This window comes from Indicator indicator, chromosome 22, assembly GCF_027791375.1.
Source record: "Indicator indicator isolate 239-I01 chromosome 22, UM_Iind_1.1, whole genome shotgun sequence".
NCBI classification, from domain to species: Eukaryota; Metazoa; Chordata; class Aves; order Piciformes; family Indicatoridae; genus Indicator; species Indicator indicator.
Genome location: NC_072031.1, coordinates 11338974 through 11358536, shown reverse-complemented (window position 1 = coordinate 11358536; position 19563 = coordinate 11338974). Strand labels below are relative to the sequence as shown.

The following is a 19563-nucleotide window of genomic DNA, read 5'->3' as shown; positions in this document are numbered from 1 at the left end:
TTGGAGTAAGATTGAATTGCTGGGGAGTGGATTAGCTAGTTCTGCTTGTGGCTTTGGGGAAGGATCTTCCAAGCTGGCTAGACCAGAGAAAGGGCTTCAGAATTGTAAGTCCCCTGATGTATCTGTTTCCAGTCCTCTGGGTTACTGGGTGGGTGTGCATGGATACAGCAGCTAGAGCACATGGGTGGTGATGCTCTGTGTGGAGTGGAGCACTTGTCCTGCACCAGAGGGATGGGCAGCATTCGGAGCTGTAAGGAGTGGGAGAATAGTGTCATGGCATCACCAGCTGGCTGTGGCCATGGGATACTTACTTGAGGGTTTGGGCTGTGCCATCTGCATCTCTGGGCAGTGACATGGACTCTGTTGCTGCAGGATCTGCATGGCTGTGGGCAGTGGTAGGTTTGTGGAGGTGCAGGGGGCAGTGGCTGCTGGATCTCATGGTGGGAGCGGTGCACATGCTGCTTGTGCTGGCTGTCCTGTGTGAGTGAGCTGTGAACAGCATGAGGGGAGATCCATGCAGGCTCTGAAAGGAAAACACCTGTGCTGCTTCCTGGGTGGCAGCATGTGCCCGTTTGGGGGGCACAAGGTGAGGCCTCATGTTTTAAAACACAGCCCTGCTGCAGCATATGCCCTTCTTAGCAGCAGCAACAGCAGGGCAGATCTCAGCTGCCTTTCCCTTGCTCCAAAAGTGCTATTTCTAGAAGTTGAGCAGCATCTCTGGCACTGGGAGCTGTGGCAGGGGCTGTTCTTTGGAAGCCCATGCAGGTACACAACCTTGCTTTGTCTTTACCAGGGTTTGGAACGGGCTGGGAGGTGGTGAAGTCACCATCCCTGGAGGCATTAAAACAGGTATAGACATGGCATGGTTTGGCAGTGTTGGGTTGATGGTTGAACTTGATCATAGAGGTCTTTTCCAACCTTGATCACAGGACATTAGGGGTTGGAAGGGACCTCTGGAGATCATCAAATCCATCCCCAATGATTCTGTGATTGTATCTTCTGGTAGTTTTAGGCTATGCCTTTAAATTTTTTTCACAGATCTCGAGCAGAAAGTAGTAAGTATTTTCCTTTGTACAGGCAAAAGTGATTTTTTTACATTTTACTACTTTCTGCTCAAGATCTGTGGAAAAAAAATTTTTAAAGGCATAGCCTAAAACTACCACATATCTGTGCTGCAGTGTGGGATGCATGGCAGAAATCTGCCTTTGGTTGTCACATCCCTGAGGCACAGACAGTTGGAGAAGAGCAAGAAGAGAGTAAGAAGGGCAAATGTGAGGGAGGTGGCCTGGTTCATTCACATCCCTGATGCACAGACAGTTGGAGAAGAGCAAGAAGAGAGTAAGAAGGGCAAATGTGAGGGAGGTGGCCTGGTTCATTCACATCCCTGATGCACAGACAGTTGGAGAAGAGCAAGAAGAGAGTAAGAAGGGCAAATGTGAGGGAGGTGGCCTGGTTCATTCACATCCCTGATGCACAGACAGTTGGAGAAGAGCAAGAAGAGAGTAAGAAGGGCAAATGTGAGGTGTTTCATTCATGTCTTGAGCAATCCAACCACACATTTGATCTGCTTGGTTTTGAAGTGGAAGCTCGTCTCCCTTTCTTTACCCTACCTCTGGTTTTTACACACTCAGGGGTGCTGTACCCCTGAGCCTCAGCCCTTGCTTTCTGCTGCAGGGTACCGAGAAGGGTTTCTGTGGAAGAGAGGACGTGACAACGGGCAGTTCCTGAGCCGGAAATTCGTGTTGTCGGAGAGGGAAGGTGCACTGAAGTACTTCAACAAAAACGACGTGAGTACAGGGGGCTGCTGCACAGGGACAGGAGAGCACAACTCTAAGAGCATCCTTGGGCAAGCCATTCCTAAGCCACCACTTTGTTTATAGTTTTACAGTGTTCGTAAGCATTGAGTCCCTGATCACTCCAGGGTGAGGGCACCAGGTGCAGCTGAGCAGTGTTATTGGCAGGGTTTGCTCCTGGTCCACCACTGCCATAGTCATGGTGAGAGACCCTAGCTGGCCATTGTAGACATTCCTGCTCTGTGGAGTCAATAGGCTTTTCCTGAACCACCACAAAGGGTTTTTTTTTCTCAGCTCTGGCTCTGCATCATCCAGCTGATGTGGGTTTCATATTTATGGCTAGCTTGTGGTGAAGGTATCACTACCTCACAGTGGTCCTGGGTTCTGAAACCTCCTTTGCACATCATGGCAAGCAACCCAGAGGAAGAACCCCAGGTAGTCAGTTCCAGAGTTCAAGCCATGGAAGCATTTGTCTTTTTCCCTAGAGCACATTTCCTTTGTTGTGAAAGATGGAGCTACTACCATGAAAATTGCATTTGTGATGAAGACAAATGTTCTCCTGTATGGTATCACACCATGGAGAAGGCCAAGGTGTTTTCTCTCACCTTTGAGCTCCCCATGAACATCACAGTCAAAAGCAGCCCAGACTGAGCTGCCAGCTGCTTTTCTCAAGTAGCTGATGCAGTAGTGGTGTCATGTTGGGACTCACCATGCAGAGGAGGGGAGAGCATTGATCCATGCTTCTCCAGGCCTGTTGTCTGACTTTGACAGCACCACCTTCTTCTTCAGCTTGATGTGTTATGGTGCAGTTGCCTCTCACAGACAGGAGAGAGTCTCTCACAGACAGTGCAGTTGCCTCTCACAGACGGTCATTACCAAGGGAGAAGTGAAAGTCCCAGCAGCCCCCATTCAGTTGCTATTGACTGCTCTGGGGGGTTGAAGCTGCTGTGCTTCCTTGCTAACCATAGCTGTGATGGCAACAAAGCTGTCTAGATGTGTCCTCTTTGCTGGGATTCTAGCACCTCCACCAGCTTACAGACTTCCACGTGGTGCTGGGGACCACAGCACCATTGCATTACCTTCTGCTGGCCTCTGGCAGTGCCCTAAAACTGGTGTTACCAGAAGCCTAATCTTTACTTTTTGTGATGCTGGTTCAGTTCTCAGTGCAGTCCTGAAAGGGTGGTAAAGTTCTACAGATGTGTTGTAGGAAGAGAAGTTGAAGTGACCTACCACAGAGGGTGCAAGTGGGATTGGTGCCTAGGAGGGCCTGATCCAGGCTTGTTGTTGGGCTAGCCTACCCTATAAGGTATTCATTTGTCTCTCCAAAAAGAAAGTTCCCAGTTTGGAGGGCAAAGGGAGGAGCAGAGTCAAAAGCCAATGGCCTGTGTGAGAGGATGGGATTGATGGGGACATGGGCATGATGCCAGGCTAGCACCCAGATCTGAAGTTGGCAAGGGGGATAATCATACAAATCCTTGGGCAAGGATGAATTGGCTGTGGGTGTTTGAAATGCAGAAAGCATCCTGGGCTCTTAGTTAGCAGTCTGCTTGAATGGATTTATTTCTTTGACAGCATTCACCCTGCTGTAAATGCTGGTCACTTATCATTAGGTAAAGAGGCTGGAGGGGTTGGGAGACAGCTGAACAAAGGGTGACACTGGAGGCACAGTGAAGATGCTTGTCTTTATAGCACAACATCCTATCATGAAACTTCACCTATCCTTGCTTCCCTTGACCTCTGCTGAATGTTGCAGAGCAGAGCGTGTTTCCAGGCAGAAAGTGCTCGCTGACACCCAAGCAAAGTCTCTGATATCTCATCACCAAGCAATTTTGAGGGCTGGGAGTCAGGTGTTTTTCAGCTAATGGTCTCAATCAGGAGTGTTTTCTGACCAAGTGAACTACTTTCTGGTTTGAGAGCCAATTTTCAGGGTGTTTGCTCACTCAGCTGTGTTTTCCAGGCAAAAGAACCCAAAGCAATTATGAAGATTGAACACCTAAATGCAACTTTCCAGCCTGCAAAAATTGGGAACCCACACGGACTGCAGATCACTTATTTGAAGGACAACAGCACAAGGAACATCTTTGTCTATCATGAAGATGGCAAGGTGAGAGCACAGAGGTAACCAGGAGGGTTGAGTTGTGGTGCTGAGGGTTGATATGGCACAGAGCCAGCCTGTGGCACACCAGGCTCTGGCTGAGCTGAGAACTGCTGGGGGGATGTGGAAGTGATGGGGATACAGGGTGCACAACCAGCTCTGAGTGTTTGTGGTGTCCTGCCAAGCATGAGGGCTGCACACTGTGTCTTCTAAATAACAAGAGGCAAATGGAAGGAATTGTTGTTCCTCTGCATGCAACTAAACCTAAGGCCAGAGGCATTTTTAAGGCAGGCTCCTCAGTGCCTGGAGAAGGAGACAGGGAGAACAGAGCAGTGAAAGATGAGGGGGTTCAATCTAAGGACTCATAGCAGGAGAGCAAGCTGGGTTGTAGGAGACCCCAGAAACTGCTTATTTCTCTGCCTGTCTTGTGCTTTACAAAATGCAGATCTGCATGTTTGCATTGGCATAAAACCCCTCTGTGCCCTCGTGCCTCTGAAGGGAGGTGTGAAGAAGAGTCCTCAGATCTGGGGCAGTCATTTGCACAATGAGGACATGAAGGATGTGGAGGTGGACATGGAGACCAAGGCAGTGAGGGGGGTCCCAGCTCTCCTGAAGGCTGTCACAGAGGTCCCAGCCCAGGAGGTGCTCTGAGCAGTCACCACACTGCCCTGTGGGTCTTGTCTCCCTATACTGGTGTCCATGCAGAGAGCAGACCTGGCTGAGTTTGCAGCGGATGCCATCTCACAACCTTATTTTCCTCACTTTGTTCCCTCCCCATGTGTTTGAGGCTCCCCAGAAAATAGCATCAGTCGTGGGGTGGCCACAGAATCAGAGTCTAAAGCTGTGCTGTTCACACAGCACCTGCTTTCCTCTGGCTCTCATGGTGCCCTCAGCCTTTGGTGTTACATCCTCTTCAGCACCCTGTCTGCCAGAGAGGCTTTCTGGGGGCAATCCCTTGTGGGCACAGCAGGGATTTGCAGGATTGTCTCAGTGCACAGCCCATTCCCAGCTGTTCATCCAGGCATGGCAAGCCAGGCAGCCCTCCTAGGGATAAGCAGGCTGTGCTCATAGCAGTTGCTCCTCTCCAGGCTGTCTGGGACAATAATGCCACCAAACCCCAAGACACTCTTCACTTGTGGGTGAGCAAAGCTGATCTTACCCCTGCTGCTGCCATTCAGGCTCTGGGTGTGGCAGAGCTGGGTGATGTGTGTGGTGCTAGCAGGGCTGGATGTGCTTCCTGCGTGGGGCAGGAGGCAGTGGGTGGGTCAGGCTGGGTTAATGAGTGGCACTGCCTGGTTTTGTGCATGCACAGAGGCCTGCAGGTGATGTGCACACACGTCATGGATGGATGTGTGCCTGTGTCTGTGCTGCTGTATTCAGACACAAAAGGAATTCTTTCTCTCTCTCCTCCCTTATGTGTGTATCTCTCTATAAAAAGAAAGCAATGATGAGCACTTAGAAGCAGGCAGGTCTTGCTGCTCTGGGGGAAGTGGCACAGTGTGGTGGTGCCTGCATGCCTTTTGTTTGCTGCCCACACAGTGGGATTCATTAGCTGGGCTGTGTCTCTCCAGTTCTGTGTGCTCCAGTTCAGCCTGCCCAACCCTTTGCATCCTGCAGCACCATAGGTTTTGCTCTGTGCATTTGTTGGTTTTGGGGAGCTGCCCAGCAGGACTGCTCCTCTATTTACCCTCCAGGGTCTCACTCCATGTGTTTGTGGTCTCTGAGGAGCTGCTCCAGCAGGGCCACTCCTCTGCTTACCCTCCTCTCCATCTGCTCTGCCTGGTGGGATGTGCAAGTCCCATGGCACAGAGCAGGCACTGCTTGTCACCAGGTGCTGCTTTAGCACAGCAAGGTATTGCTGAGCTGTGCTCCAGTACCTCCCTGGCCACAGTTCTCACCAAAGAAAGAGGAAGAAGCTCTTTCGTGTGAAAGCTCCATCCCCCATTGTGCCCCTGTCTGTGTTTTGCTGGGCTGTGCTGGTCCACTTAGCCCAGCTGTGAGGAATGGGGTCAGGTTTTCACTGTTGCTTGGGTTTGGGGTTCAAAGTGCTGAGCTTTCTGCTGAGGGCTTGTGAAGGGAGCAGTCTTGCAGGTCTCAAGCAGTTGCTGCTGCCTTTGTGTTGGAGGTTTGGCAGGATGTGCTCTGATGCCTTCGGATAACAGCCTGCCTGAATTTCTTTTGAGTTCCCTGAAACTGGTCTGCCCCTTCAGCTGAGCAAAGGGCTGCAAGAAGATCACATCCCTGGGGTAAGCTCCCACCCTTTGGAACTGGAGACAGCCCTGGGACTTGCCTGCGCTCCTCCACTGCCTTTCACTCCCTCCTGTCCTCTCCTGGCAGCCCCAGACTGTCCTCTTGTACCCTAGAACTGAACTGCTCAGGTCTGATTTAGGCTGCTGGTCTCATACAGCTGGGGTTTGACACCTCCTCACGTAATCCTGTCACTGATCTGGTTGGCCTCCCACCAGGCAGGTTCCGGTGTGAGGGTTCCCACTGAGGAGCTCAGCAGTAATCCAAAGCATCACCTGCTGCTCTCCACTGGGCTTTTCCTCTGCAATACTCCAGAAGAACTTGGGCTCATGTCTGAGATGGGATAATCCCACATATGCCTATCCAACCCCTAAACCAGGTGGGAGAGCCCTGCCACCCTGGTGGCATCTGCTGGAGTAAGGCATCCAAAGGGATAAAGGTGGATGGATAAAGTGGGTAGCCATGATGCCACCCCATAACTTCACAGGGTGGGACAGCAACATGCAACTTGCCTGGAGATGTAGTTCTTGTGTGGCCCCAGCCAAGTGGTTCCATTAGCTTCTTGGTGTGTCTGATGGCAAACAAGAGAATGAAACCATCCCCAGCACCTTGCTCGAATAGGTGCTTTCAGGATGTGTCTGGTAGCAGTGGGTGTCTGGAGAGGCAGACCAAGGTGTCTTGGGCTCTGACCGTTTCAAGGATGCTGTTGTGGTCCCTTGTTAGCACTTACCCACCAGCAGATGTACTGGACCTGCCAGGGTGAAGCTGAGGCACCCGTTGGAGTGGGAGACAGATCCTCTGTGTGGGGTGAGTCCTGTGTGCAGGCTGTCCTGTGTCCTGGAGGTGCCTAAACTGGGCTGTCCCTCCTGTGGGCACAAGGCTGGAGGCAGCTTCCACCTGCCCCCGGATCTCCAGCTGGGCGTGGGAGGCTGGGAGGCTGCAGAATCGGATTTCCCAGAGCTCTGAGCTCCTGTCCGGGGCTGAAGCTCCCTCTGCAGGACTTCTGCTGGAAGCCACGGTAGGACCAGCTCGAAAGCTGCGATGTGCTGCTGCCATCCCTGCTGTTACCATCACCCTTAGGATGATAAGAGCTGGGCTGAGTCTCTATAGAAGGCCAGCCTTTAGGGTGTAAATCAAGTGTTTTGGATGATCTCTGTGCAAATTAGCCTTAGGATCTTCCACAGTGCTTCTCCTTTCCTGAGCATCACCAGGAGCTTTCAGGATGGAAAGGGGTGGCATGAGGGATTGATCAGCAGCAAAAGTGCTCATTGCTTGAGCTCCAGGGGTGGAAGAACATCAAGCATAGTGAGAAGAAGTTGCATTTTTATCCAGGATTTTCAGTCTGAGGCTGCTATGGCAGCGTGGGTGGCTCTGGTGGGACACCAAGGTGGCATGTGGAGGGAGAGTCTGTGGTGGCACTGCAAGCAGTCCAGAAGGAAGTTGGGAGGCTAGAGAAGCCATTTGCAAAGGTGCAGGCAGTATTTATAATTTTATTCTGCTTGTTCCAGATGAATCAGTGAAAGGATTCTCTGCTGGTGAGCCAACACCTTCGTGACTGAGGAGTCTGAGCAGTTCAGTGTTGGTTTATTACAACAGAGAAAATCTCCTCACACCTCCCTCTGCCTGTGGCTTTGTTCAAAATTATGCACACAGAAAATTTTTAGCAACTGAACCTTCTTGCTTTGCATCCACTGCTACAGATTCACACAAAGAAAGGTGGTGGTGTCCTTTCCTCCAGCAATGGATGATTGATAGTCCAAGAAACAATCAATTGCTGGAGTCAGTGGGGGTTTAGCCTCTGCTTTTCTGCAGGGTGAGACCCTGTGCCTCATCACAATCAAGGAGAAGACTTGCATATAGATATATTTACATCCATCCAGTTGATGGCTGTATGAAACACCAACATTTTAACTTTATAGCTTATTGTTCATTACCTGCAGCCTGGTTTGGTCATCATTTAACTTCAGTTCTTCTTGCTGATCCTCTTTGTGCTGCTATCTGGGGTCTGCTTAGCTGCTTAGGGTAGGAGAGCAAGTGGTAAGTAAGTAAAACCTCAGACAACTAGGTCAGAATTTTCCAAAACATTCTCTCTGTGTGTCCTGTTCAGAGTTTGTTTGTTGTGGTTTCTTTTTTCCCCTTCAGTTTCAAGTAGATTAACAAACCAAAGCCAAGGGAACTTTTAGAGGGAGGCCATCTGCCACCTCAGGCCATATTTGAGATACCCTCAATTCAACTCTTTAAAACTGAGATCTCCACAATTACACACAAGAGCCTTCTCTGATTTGGGTTTGTTTATTTTTTCACAGCTAATGGTTTTTAAAGCATAACAAAGTTTAAATCTTCCTGTAGGCTGACTTCTGCTTTGATATGGTCTTCCCTCTGCTACAGCAACATCACCTGAAAAGGGGCTGACAGTGTTTATTTCAGGATCAAGTCTGGCTCAAGGAACCTGTCCTTGATGAGTGAAACTCCATGTGTGTTAGTGACAGCTGGGATGGTTCAGCATCCATCTCCTTGCAGCTCAGCTTCCTGGCATGGGCAGCCCTTACACCTCCCTTCCAAAATGCCTTCCCTCTGCCCATTCCTTCCCTCTGCCCATGCCTTCAGACCTCAAGGCACTATTTGGGAGCCCCCTGTCTGAGTCTCTTCAAATTAATGTGGCAATTCTCAGTGAAACCTGCAAAAAGATGTCCAGTGCAGCACAACCTCAGTGGGTCTCACCAGAGACAAATGGATAAATGAGTTTAAAAGCAAAAGGGGTTACAAAGCAACTGTTTTCTAGGGGAAAAGAAAAGGAAAGGAAAAGAAAAGAGAAAAGAAAAGACAAGAAGAAAAGAGAAAAGAAAAGACAAGAAGAAAAAAGAAAAGAAAAGAAAAGAAAAATAAAATATATTAGACTAAATTAAATTTTAAAACAAAATTAAAAAAAAACCCTAAAAACCCAAACAAAACCCACCCCAAACCAACCAACCAACCAACCCAAAAAACCAACAGAGAGGGATTTTTGCCAAGCAAAGGAAGAAGTGGCAGAGCTTCTGGAAACTGAGCTGGGAGTTGAATATCACTGTGCTTGTCCCTAGCAGACGGGCAGATGTGACTGATAGGCTGGAGTACCACTATCAAGAGATATTTAGCTACTCTGGTAGCAAAACATTGAAGGATGTTGATAAAGTCTGGGCGGGATTCAGGCATTCCATGCATGTCCTGCCTGTGGTGGTTGCTGGAGGGGCCAGGTGGTATGGGGTTGTGGTGGGCAGAGGTTATAGGGCAGAGGTGGGATGGGGTTGTGGTGGGCAGAGGTTATAGGGCAGAGGTGGGATGGGGTTGTGGTGGGCAGAGGTTATAGGGCAGAGATGGGATGGGGTTGTGGTGGGCAGAGGTTATAGGGCAGAGGTGGGATGGGGTTGTGGTGGCGAGTTAGGGCAGAGGTGGGATGGGGTTGTGGTGGGCAGAGGTTATAGGGCAGAGGTGGGATGGGGTTGTGGTGGGCAGAGGTTATAGGGAGGTGGGATGGGGTTGTGGTGGGCAGAGGTGGGATGGGGTTGTGGTGGGCAGAGGTGGGATGGGGTTGTGGTGGGCAGAGGTTATAGGGCAGAGGTGGGATGGGGTTGTGGTGGGCAGAGGTTAGGGCAGAGGTGGGATGGGGTTGTGGTGGGCAGAGGTTATAGGGCAGAGGTGGGATGGGGTTGTGGTGGGCAGAGGTTATAGGGCAGAGGTGGGATGGGGTTGTGGTGGGCAGAGGTTATAGGGCAGAGGTGGGATGGGGTTGTGGTGGGCAGAGGTTATAGGGCAGAGGTGGGATGGGGTTGTGGTGGGCAGAGGTTATAGGGCAGAGGTGGGATGGGGTTGTGGTGGGCAGAGGTGGGATGGGGTTGTGGTGGGCAGAGGTTATAGGGCAGAGGTGGGATGGGGTTGTGGTGGGCAGAGGTTATAGGGCAGAGGTGGGATGGGGTTGTGGTGGGCAGAGGTTATAGGGCTGCCTTCGCACCAAGCCAGCAAGTGAGACAGTGTTTGTAGGGTCAAGCTCCATGTTGGGCTCAGTACCTCAAATGTTTCACATTTCACAGACGTGCTTAAATCCTTCCCTCTGCCTCTTGGTGGTCACCAGTGGCTGCAGAGCTCTGTGCATGCCCTGCAGCTTGGGACAGCAGCGTGGTGTTCCCCATCCTCACCTGTTCGGTGCTCTCTTTTGTGTCTGTTTCTTATTTTGGTTTAGGATTGCTGCTGAACTGCGGCTGGGACACAGTGATGGGAGAGATGAAATGCATCAGGATCACATCATTTTATGTGCAGGCTGTTACTCACTGTGCTTTTCTTTCTCATTGCTAGGAAATCGTGGATTGGTTCAATGCCATCCGGGCAGCACGTTTCCATTACTTACAAGTGGCATTCCCTGGAGCCAGTGATGTTGATGTGAGTTTTCCTGCAGTTCTATTATTTACTTTTCCCCCCCTTCTTGCTCATTTTTAGCATCTTGGTAACAAGCTGGAAGGCTGGGGAGAGCTCCCCATCCTTCAGTGTTTTACAATCACTGGACTGAAATGGTTGTGGTGGGGTGTCAAGCCCACGTGCAGTACCTGTTACCAACACCCAGCCTTGGAGACCACGTGTGTGTGTGTGTGCCACACGTGGCACCCTCAGAGCATGAGTTGTGAGTATGAGTAACTCCTGTGCTGCCAAATGTGCAGAACCCGCAAGTGTCTTTCTCAGAGATTGTGGCTATGATGTTAAAAAACAAAGTAAAGCCTGGAAGGTAGAAAAGATGAGCCAGCAGTGTGCTCAGGTGGCCAAGAAGGCCAACAGCATCCTGGCCTCTATCAGCAATAGTGTGGCCAGCAGGACCAGGGAAGGGATCTTATTCCTGTACTTGGCACTGGTGGGGCTGCACCTCGAATACTGGGTTCAGTTTTGGGTCCCTCACTCCAAAAAGGACATTGAGGTGCTGGAGTGTGTTTAAGAGACATTCAGATGAATGCTTAGGGACATGGTCTAACAGTTGTGAGCGGGGAGATGTTAGGTTATGGTTGGACTCTCTGTTCTTAGGGTCTTTTCCAACCAAGCAATGCTCTGATTCTGTGTAAACAAAAGAATGTCAGTGCTGTAGCCAAGCCCTGAGATGAGTTCTTGTGTGCAGGTCACTGCAGGCCATCTTATGAATCTCTGTCTCGTCTTTTCCGGGCGCTGGAGCTGCTAATTGCATTTCCCCTTGCTAATGCAATACTGGAGGCAGTGCTAAGGCAGGCTGGCAGCAGGTGTCTTGTGTTGCACTGCAGTCGGTGTGCCACGTCACTGCTGGTTGTTGTTGGCTACCCTCTCTTACCTCCTTGGCTTCCTAGATTTTGAATCCTAATTGTGTTACCTGGGAGGGGTTCAGGCTGGTGGCTGTGTCTCTGGCTGCCCAAGCACCCCAGGGTGCCCCAGAGCCAAAGCTTCCTGTCAGCCCCATGCTCTGACATTGTCCTAATCCCTGGGAAGGATAAAGAAGAAAGGTCCCACGGATGGTATCTGATCTCCAGCAGCAGGGTCTTCAAAATGTTTTCCAACAAGAAATTAACCAGGGAAAATACAAAAAACCGTAAGAGGAGCCTTGTTAGCTGGCTGTAGTACAGTCACCATGTAGCATACACTTCCCTGAATCACTTCTAAGCCCTTCCATATCTTCTGTTCAAGTTGATTGGCACACCTGAATCAAATTGCCCCCCAAAACTCCCAGACCAGAGTAGTGTGCTGCCACTTGCACAGCAGTTGGTGAAGGTGTTTCAGTGGCAGTTTCAGTGGGAGATAAGATATTTGTCTTTTCACTTATTGTCCCTTTCCCATCAATTATTCTTTGGAGGACACAGAGGAGTGTAATGTTTAGTGAGGTTTAGTTTATGACCTTGAAACACTGAACAGTGCCTCACAGCACTCAGCCTGGGAAGGCCTCTGTGGAGACCTCTGGGTTATCTACACAAGGTAGCTCTGTCCTGGGTGTTGCCATCATTAGCATCTCATTTATGACCTGTCAGAGAGCTGAAAAGACAAGACATTTAAACAGGAGCCAGGTGGACTGTGGTGGGGAGGTGTGAATTGCTCACTCTACCCTAAGCATGCCCAGGCTGCCTCTGCAGCTGCTGAGGAGTAAGGATCTCTGAAGGATGCTTCAGGGACCCATCTGCAGGGTGGAGGAACCTCTCTGAGCCAAGGGTGATGAGCTCCTTGCTTAGCAAAATATCCTCAGCACTGTGCCAGGAGCCAAACACCACGACTCTGAATGCTGCAGGGGCCTTTGCTCCCTACAATGAGGCATCCCAGATGAAGATGCTCCATGCTGCTGCAGAGCAGCTGTGTGGTCCTTTGGGCTGTTGTGTTTTGAGGTGTCCTTGCCCACATGTCTGCCTGACCAGAGCTGTTAGTGGGCAGAATTGTGGGAGCGTGGGTTGGCAAGCAGAGCTGTTAATAACCTGTTTAAGTGAAAGGTAGGAGCACATGGCCACAATCATCAGCCCTGGTTTTGGTGAGGCTTGTCCTCTTGCAAGAAGCTTTTAGAGGCATCTGCAAAGATCTCACAGCTACTGCCTCATCACTAAGCAGCATTAAAAATATCCCTGGTGCTGGTAGCTGTTGTCAGCAATATCTGCAGGAGTGGGGGTGCCCAGGCAGGCTGTGTCAGTGAGGTTTTACAGGCAAATTGTGCTTTAGGACTTGTGTGAAGAGCTCCTGCCATGGCTGGGGGAGGAGATGCATCACCAGAGCTGACCAGTGAAGGTGGGGTTTGTTCCAGGAGCTTCTCCTGGGGACTGCTGGCAAAGTGCTCAAAGATGCTTCATGTTTCTGCACCCCCCTTTTCTGAGCACTCTGGAGGCTAAAGCATCCAGCCAGAGCTGCTGGGTGGGCTGAGGGCTGGGGGTGAGCTTGACATCGTGGGTCACCTTTCAATGCCACCTCAGCCCTGCCCACATGACCAGTGATCTAGCTCCATCCATCTGACAGTGCTCTCTTTCTCTCCTCTTTGGCTGCTCCAGCTGGTGCCAAAGCTTTCTAGAAACTACCTGAAGGAAGGGTACATGGAGAAAACGGGGCCAAAGGTAGGACAGAAGACTTTTCTGCAGTCCCTCTAAACACAGGTCCTGCTCTGTGCAGGACTACAAAGGGTCTGCTGCTGGCACAGACCCACCCTTGCCAAAGCCTTAACACTATGAATGTGCTAAGACACTTCCCTCACCTGGGAGCAAACGTTAAAACAACCCCAAACCTCTTCAGAGACCAACCACCCCATTCCCCTCTCACTGCTCCTTCCTGCAAGCTGGCTGTGGTGGCTCGTGGTGGCTCATGGTGACCCCAAACCCACCTGTTGCCAACTCCTGCAGCCCATTGGGCTCCTTCTTGATACCCTCCTGGGTTATGCCCAGCAAGAGAGGAGCTGCACTGCTTTGCTCAAGTATAACCTGGCACTTTTTGACTCTTCAGCAAACAGAAGGATTCAAGAAGCGATGGTTCACCATGGACGACCGACGGCTCATGTATTTCAAAGATCCCCTGGTAAGAGGGGGGTTCCTGAGCTATCTGTTGGGAATTATCATCATAATAATAGTAATAGCAACAATCTGTAGAGAAGCTCAGGCTGCTGAGAGAGCCAAGAGGGCACTGACCATCACTACTAGGTGGACCTGATGGGGTCCTGCATGCAGTAGCTCTGTGTGTGGAAACTCACCAAAACCACTTTGGAAACCCTGTGCAGCAGCTGCAGATTTTTCTGCATAGGATTTTGGATCCTGTGATGTTGGTTGTGAATCATGGGTGTCCCTGGGTGGAGCTGGAGGAGGACTTCACGGGGTGGCTGGTGCTTTTGGGGTTTGACTGGTGTGCTCTGCTGCTGGGGCTTGTGAATGGTGCAGGGTGAGGCACATCCTGGCTGCCCAGGATGCAGAGCTCCCATTTGCAATCCTGCCTGCCTGACCCCTCCGCTATCTCCTAGGATGCCTTTGCTAGAGGGGAAGTTTTTATTGGGAGCAAGGAAAACAGCTACAAGGTCCTGGAAGGGCTCCCGGCATCCACACAGGGAAACCACTGGCAGCACGGGATAACCATCGTCACCCCCGATCGGAAATTCCTCTTCGCCTGCGAGACGGAGGACGACCAGCTGGAGTGGATCACCACCTTCCAGAAGGTCATCAGCCGGCCCATGCTGCCTCAGGAATATGCAGGTGTGTTGGTTGGTGGGGGCTGGAGCTCAGCCTCAGCCCCTTTGTTTCCTGTGCATTGGAGGATGGGGCAGATGGAGTGGGACTGGGGACGCAGCAGCATCGTGCTCCCTCCTGTGCGTGTATGGGGTGGATGGAGGGAGCAGGACTGGGGACGCAGCAGCATCGTGCTCCTTCCTGTGCGTGTATGGGGTGGATGGAGCGGGACTGGGGACGCAGCAGCATCGTGCTCCCTCCTGTGCGTGTATGGGGTGGATGGAGCGGGACTGGGGACGCAGCAGCATCGTGCTCCCTCCTGTGCGTGTATGGGGTGGATGGAGCGGGACTGGGGACGCAGCAGCATCGTGCTCCCTCCTGTGCGTGTATGGGGTGGATGGAGCGGGACTGGGGACGCAGCAGCATCGTGCTCCTTCCTGTGCGTGTATGGGGTGGATGGAGCGGGACTGGGGACGCAGCAGCATCGTGCTCCCTCCTGTGCGTGTATGGGGTGGATGGAGCGGGACTGGGGACGCAGCAGCATCGTGCTCCCTCCTGTGCGTGTATGGGGTGGATGGAGCGGGACTGGGGACGCAGCAGCATCGTGCTCCCTCCTGTGCGTGTATGGGGTGGATGGAGCAGGACTGGGGACGCAGCAGCATCGTGCTCCCTCCTGTGCGTGTATGGGGTGGATGGAGCGGGACTGGGGACGCAGCAGCATTGTGCTCCCTCCTGTGCGTGTATGGGGTGGATGGAGCGGGACTGGGGACGCAGCAGCATCGTGCTCCCTCCTGTGCGTGTATGGGGTGGATGGAGCGGGACTGGGGACACAGCAGCATCGTGCTCCCTCCTGTGCGTGTATGGGGTGGATGGAGCGGGACTGGGGACGCAGCAGCATTGTGCTCCCTCCTGTGCGTGTATGGGGTGGATGGAGCGGGACTGGGGACGCAGCAGCATCGTGCTCCCTCCTGTGCGTGTATGGGGTGGATGGAGCGGGACTGGGGACGCAGCAGCATCGTGCTCCCTCCTGTGCGTGTATGGGGTGGATGGAGCGGGACTGGGGACGCAGCAGCATTGTGCTCCCTCCTGTGCGTGTATGGGGTGGATGGAGCGGGACTGGGGACGCAGCAGCATCGTGCTCCCTCCTGTGCGTGTATGGGGTGGATGGAGCGGGACTGGGGACGCAGCAGCATTGTGCTCCCTCCTGTGCGTGTATGGGGTGGATGGAGCGGGACTGGGGACGCAGCAGCATCGTGCTCCCTCCTCTGTGTGTGTGTGTGTGTGTGTGTGAAATGGCACAGCCCTTCCCCACCCCAGGGAGGAGGCAAAGACTGTCCAAGCAGGAGGGGCTCATGCTTGGAGGAAGGAAGATGGTATTGAGGACATTGAGATGCTGGAGTGTGTCCAAGGAAGGGCAGCGAAGCTGGTGAAGGGTCTAGAGAACAAGTCTTAGGAGGAGCAGCTGAGGGAACTGAGGTTGCTTAGTCTGGAGAAAAGAAGGCTCAGGGGAGACCTTCTCACTGAGGCCAGCACGAACAGGGAGGTGATTGTCCCTCTGTACTCAGCACTGGTGAGGCTACAACTCGAATATTGTGTTCAGTTTTAGGCCCTTCACTACAAGAAAGACATAGAGGTGCTGGAGAGTGTCCAGAGAAGGGTAATGATGCTGGTGAAGGCCCTGGAACACATGACTTATGAGGAGCATCTGAGGGAGCTGGGGTTGTTAAGTTGGGAGAGGAGGTGGCTGAGGGGAGATCTCATTGCTCTCTGCAACTACCTGAAGGGAGGTTGGAGTGAGGAGGGGTCCAGACTCTTCTCCTTGGTATCAAGTGAGAGGACCAGATGGAATGGTTTCAGGTTGCACCACGGGAGGTTCAGACTGGATGTTAGGAAATATTTCTTCACTGAAATTGCTCTCAAACATTAGAATGATCTGCCCAGGGCAGTGGTAGAGTCACGGTGGAGAATGCCCTGGAGGCGGTCAAGCACTTAGGGATGTGGTTTAGTGCTTACCCTTCAGGGCTGGGTCAAGGGTTGGGCTGGATGATCTTTGAGGTCTCTTCCAACTGGATGTGTTCTATAATTCTATGATCACTCTACAACTGCCTGAAAGGAGGTTGTAGAGAGGTGGTGATTGGTCTGTTCAACCGAGTAACAATTGACAGAACAAGATAAAATGGCCTCAAGCTGCACCAAGGGAAGTTTAGGTTGGATATTAGGGAGAATTCCTTCACTGAAAGGTTTTTCAGGCAATGGAACAGCTTGCCCAGGGAGGTAGTAGAGTCCCCATTCCTGGAGGTATTTAAGAGTTGTGTAGATGTAGTGCTTAGGGATATGGTGCAGTCAAGGACTTGTCAGTGTTAGGCTAATGATTGGACTCAATGATCTTAGAGGTCTGTTCCAATCTATGTGATTCTTTATCCTTCCCTTTGTGTCACCACTGGCATGATGCTGTAAAGATGATTGGTCACCCAGTTATAAGGATAATTGGAGCCAAGGAGCATGTCAAGACAAGGACCATTCACAGGATGGGCTTGTGCTGGGCTTTCACCACCTACCACAGCTTGTCCTGCTTTTAACTTGATTTTCTCTGTTTTTATCTTCCAGTGGAAGCCCATTTCAAACATAAACCTTAGCTGGGACTGGCTGGGCAGACCTGAGGAGCGAGCTTCTGTTTACAACACAACGTGGTTTTATTTGAAATGTTAAAAATAATGAATAATAATAACAGTAATAATAATGATAATAATAATACTTCCCTTTCCCCTCATCATTCACTTGATCATGTTGGAAACCAAGAAGGGTGACAGTGAAATGTTGGAGAAGATGCTGATCTAACCCAAAATTCAGCTCTGTGGGATGCATTGCTGGGACAGCTGGTCTTGTGACTCTGTCACCCTACAGCCCCTGAAAGGGCTGTCCCACCTGCCCTTGGTGGGATGGCAAAGACTGTTGGTGACACATAACTGGAGCAGATGGGGCTTTGGTCTCTGAGAACCTGAGCTGAGCATTTCTGCAGCCCCAGCTCTCTGCCAGTGGGGGCAGTGGGTCCCCGAGTGGTGATGTCCTCATGGGATGTGAAGCATCAACCTGGAAACACCCAAAATGGTGATGTGAGGAATGCCAGAGCCTCCCTATGGCATCAGGGGAACTTCCCTCTCCTGGGGAGCAAAGGTGAAGCTGTACCCAGCTAGGGTCAACCATGAGTTAACCATTGGCCTCTTTACCAGCTTTAGGAAGGGCCAGGAGGAGGAGGAGGAGGTGTGCTTAGGGTGGACAGAGCAGCATTGCAATGGGGAACATTGAGCCATGAGATGATGGTGGGGAAGGAAAGCTTTTAGGGTTGGTACCCACACTGTGCTCCCTGGGTCATTCCCATTTCATGGTTCAGGGATGTTCACCCCATTTTGGGAGCCTGGTGTGGGTTTGGGAGGTGGGAGGAGGGGGGATTGAGCGTTAGGTACTGTTTTGCCAACAGGAACCACAAAAGCCTGTCCCAGCCCACCCCCGGAAGGCACATCCCTCTGGCTAACATGTTGCTTCTCCAGACTGGTGGTTGCACTTTTTCCCCCCCCCCCCCCTTCAATAATTCTCCTCTTTTTTTCTTTTCTTTTTTCTTTTTTTTCATTTTGGTTGATTTTTTTTTTTTTTTATTCCCTGCCAAAAAAAAAAAAAAAAAAAAAAGCTGCTTGAAGTGATGTGTTGAGCACTGTAATTCCTGCGGTCAGGGCAGGTGGGCTGGGACCAGCACACCGTGTGCTGGATTTTTTTTAATTTTTATTTTAAAACCCTCTAAAAAAAAAGGAAAAAAAAAAATTAGAAATTTCCAATGCCCACTGAAGTACCAGCCCCAGCCATGGACCTGTCCGCCGCGTTCCTTACGTTGGTGTGTGTAAATGAGAGCATCTCATCGGCTGTACGCATTCCTTCTGTCACTGGTAAGACAACTGTGCTACTAAATGTCATTTGAACCAATAAATTATTATGTCAGAGCTGTGGCTGTGTGGTGCTGGAGCAGGGGAGGGAAGAGGGGGAGGTGTTAAAAACACAGCGAATTAAAACGAAAGTGGCTGAGGGTGGTTGCAGAGCACTGGGGGTGCAGGATGCTCCCGAAACAGTCTGCACCCACCTGGAGCTGCTCAGTGCAAGAGCAGAGGGAGGAGCTGCACACATGCACACACACACACTATATATATCGCTATATTTTATACTTACTTATGTATAGGTATGTATTAGATGGTTTATTGTAGCTATTTTATATAAGCTACTCATTTGATATCCAAGTATGCACACACACATAGATAAAACTGGAGTGGACTGCCCACTGCCCTGGGAGGTGGTGGAGTCACTGTCCCTGGAGGTGTGTAAGGAAAGACTGGATGTGGCACTTAGTGACATGATCTAGTCAGTGTGGTGGTGGTGGGTCGTAGGCTGGACTTGATGATCTCTGTTCCAGCCTCAGTAATTCTGTGATTCTGTGATTTCTTAGGAACAGAGAAACCAATTCACTGAAAGTTGGTTGAAGACTCACAGGCACCTCTTAAACTGCACAAGAGATACAGCATATCATCCACTTGTGTGCACCTCTCAGCTGAGTATAGCACATAGCTATCATTAGCCAGGCATTTAATTTACAAATATATAAACTAACTATAGTTCACACACGTCAGTAGATGCACTTTTATAATTGCAAATTTATCATTATGTATACATCTACATGTGCATGCTTTTTACAGGGCTATAAAGCATATGACTGACTTACAATTATAAATTTAAAAGACTTCTAGTCCATGTATCCACATGCATATGTGTATGCATAACTGTAGCTATTGCATTTATAGTAAAAGTAATTATAAATAGATGTTTTACATACAGTGTCACTCACTTGAAAAGCCCAGGTCTGGGAGAGGACAGGCTGGGCCAATTATTTTTAGAGCTAGCTCTAAAGCTTGGGTCTGTGTGTATAATTAACAGTATTAAAAATTTTATGCCCTAACAATTATTTAAGCTAGGGTATAAAGAAGAGGCTGTTTAGATGTGTGTATATTTATAACCCAATGTCTGTTGTATACACACACTTATCCTTACATGGCTTTTACCCACTGCTGGCATCCCAGAGCATTTATTACATGTCTACAGCATCATCCTGGGTGGAAGGTTCGTCCCTCAAGAGCAGTCCCCAACTCAAACCCTGCCTTTACCTCGGGAGGTAAAGCTGTGGCACTGAGGTCTGGATGATCTACAGTCAAAACCAACATACCAAGGGAAG

At 50.7% G+C, this 19563-nt stretch overlaps 1 protein-coding gene across 1 annotated transcript in view; it reads left to right on the top strand.

Moving 5' to 3' along the window:
• The window catches only part of ADAP1 (ArfGAP with dual PH domains 1), a 68114-nt gene extending 51184 nt beyond the window's left edge, over positions 1 to 16930 (top strand). The window contains exons 5-11 of the mRNA XM_054390980.1: positions 1675 to 1787; positions 3751 to 3897; positions 10465 to 10548; positions 13140 to 13202; positions 13585 to 13656; positions 14093 to 14321; positions 16902 to 16930. Coding sequence (XP_054246955.1) covers positions 1675 to 1787; positions 3751 to 3897; positions 10465 to 10548; positions 13140 to 13202; positions 13585 to 13656; positions 14093 to 14321; positions 16902 to 16930 — 737 coding nt within the window. The remainder of the gene's footprint in view (positions 1 to 1674; positions 1788 to 3750; positions 3898 to 10464; positions 10549 to 13139; positions 13203 to 13584; positions 13657 to 14092; positions 14322 to 16901) is intronic.
• Positions 16931 to 19563: the final 2633 nt, after the last annotated feature.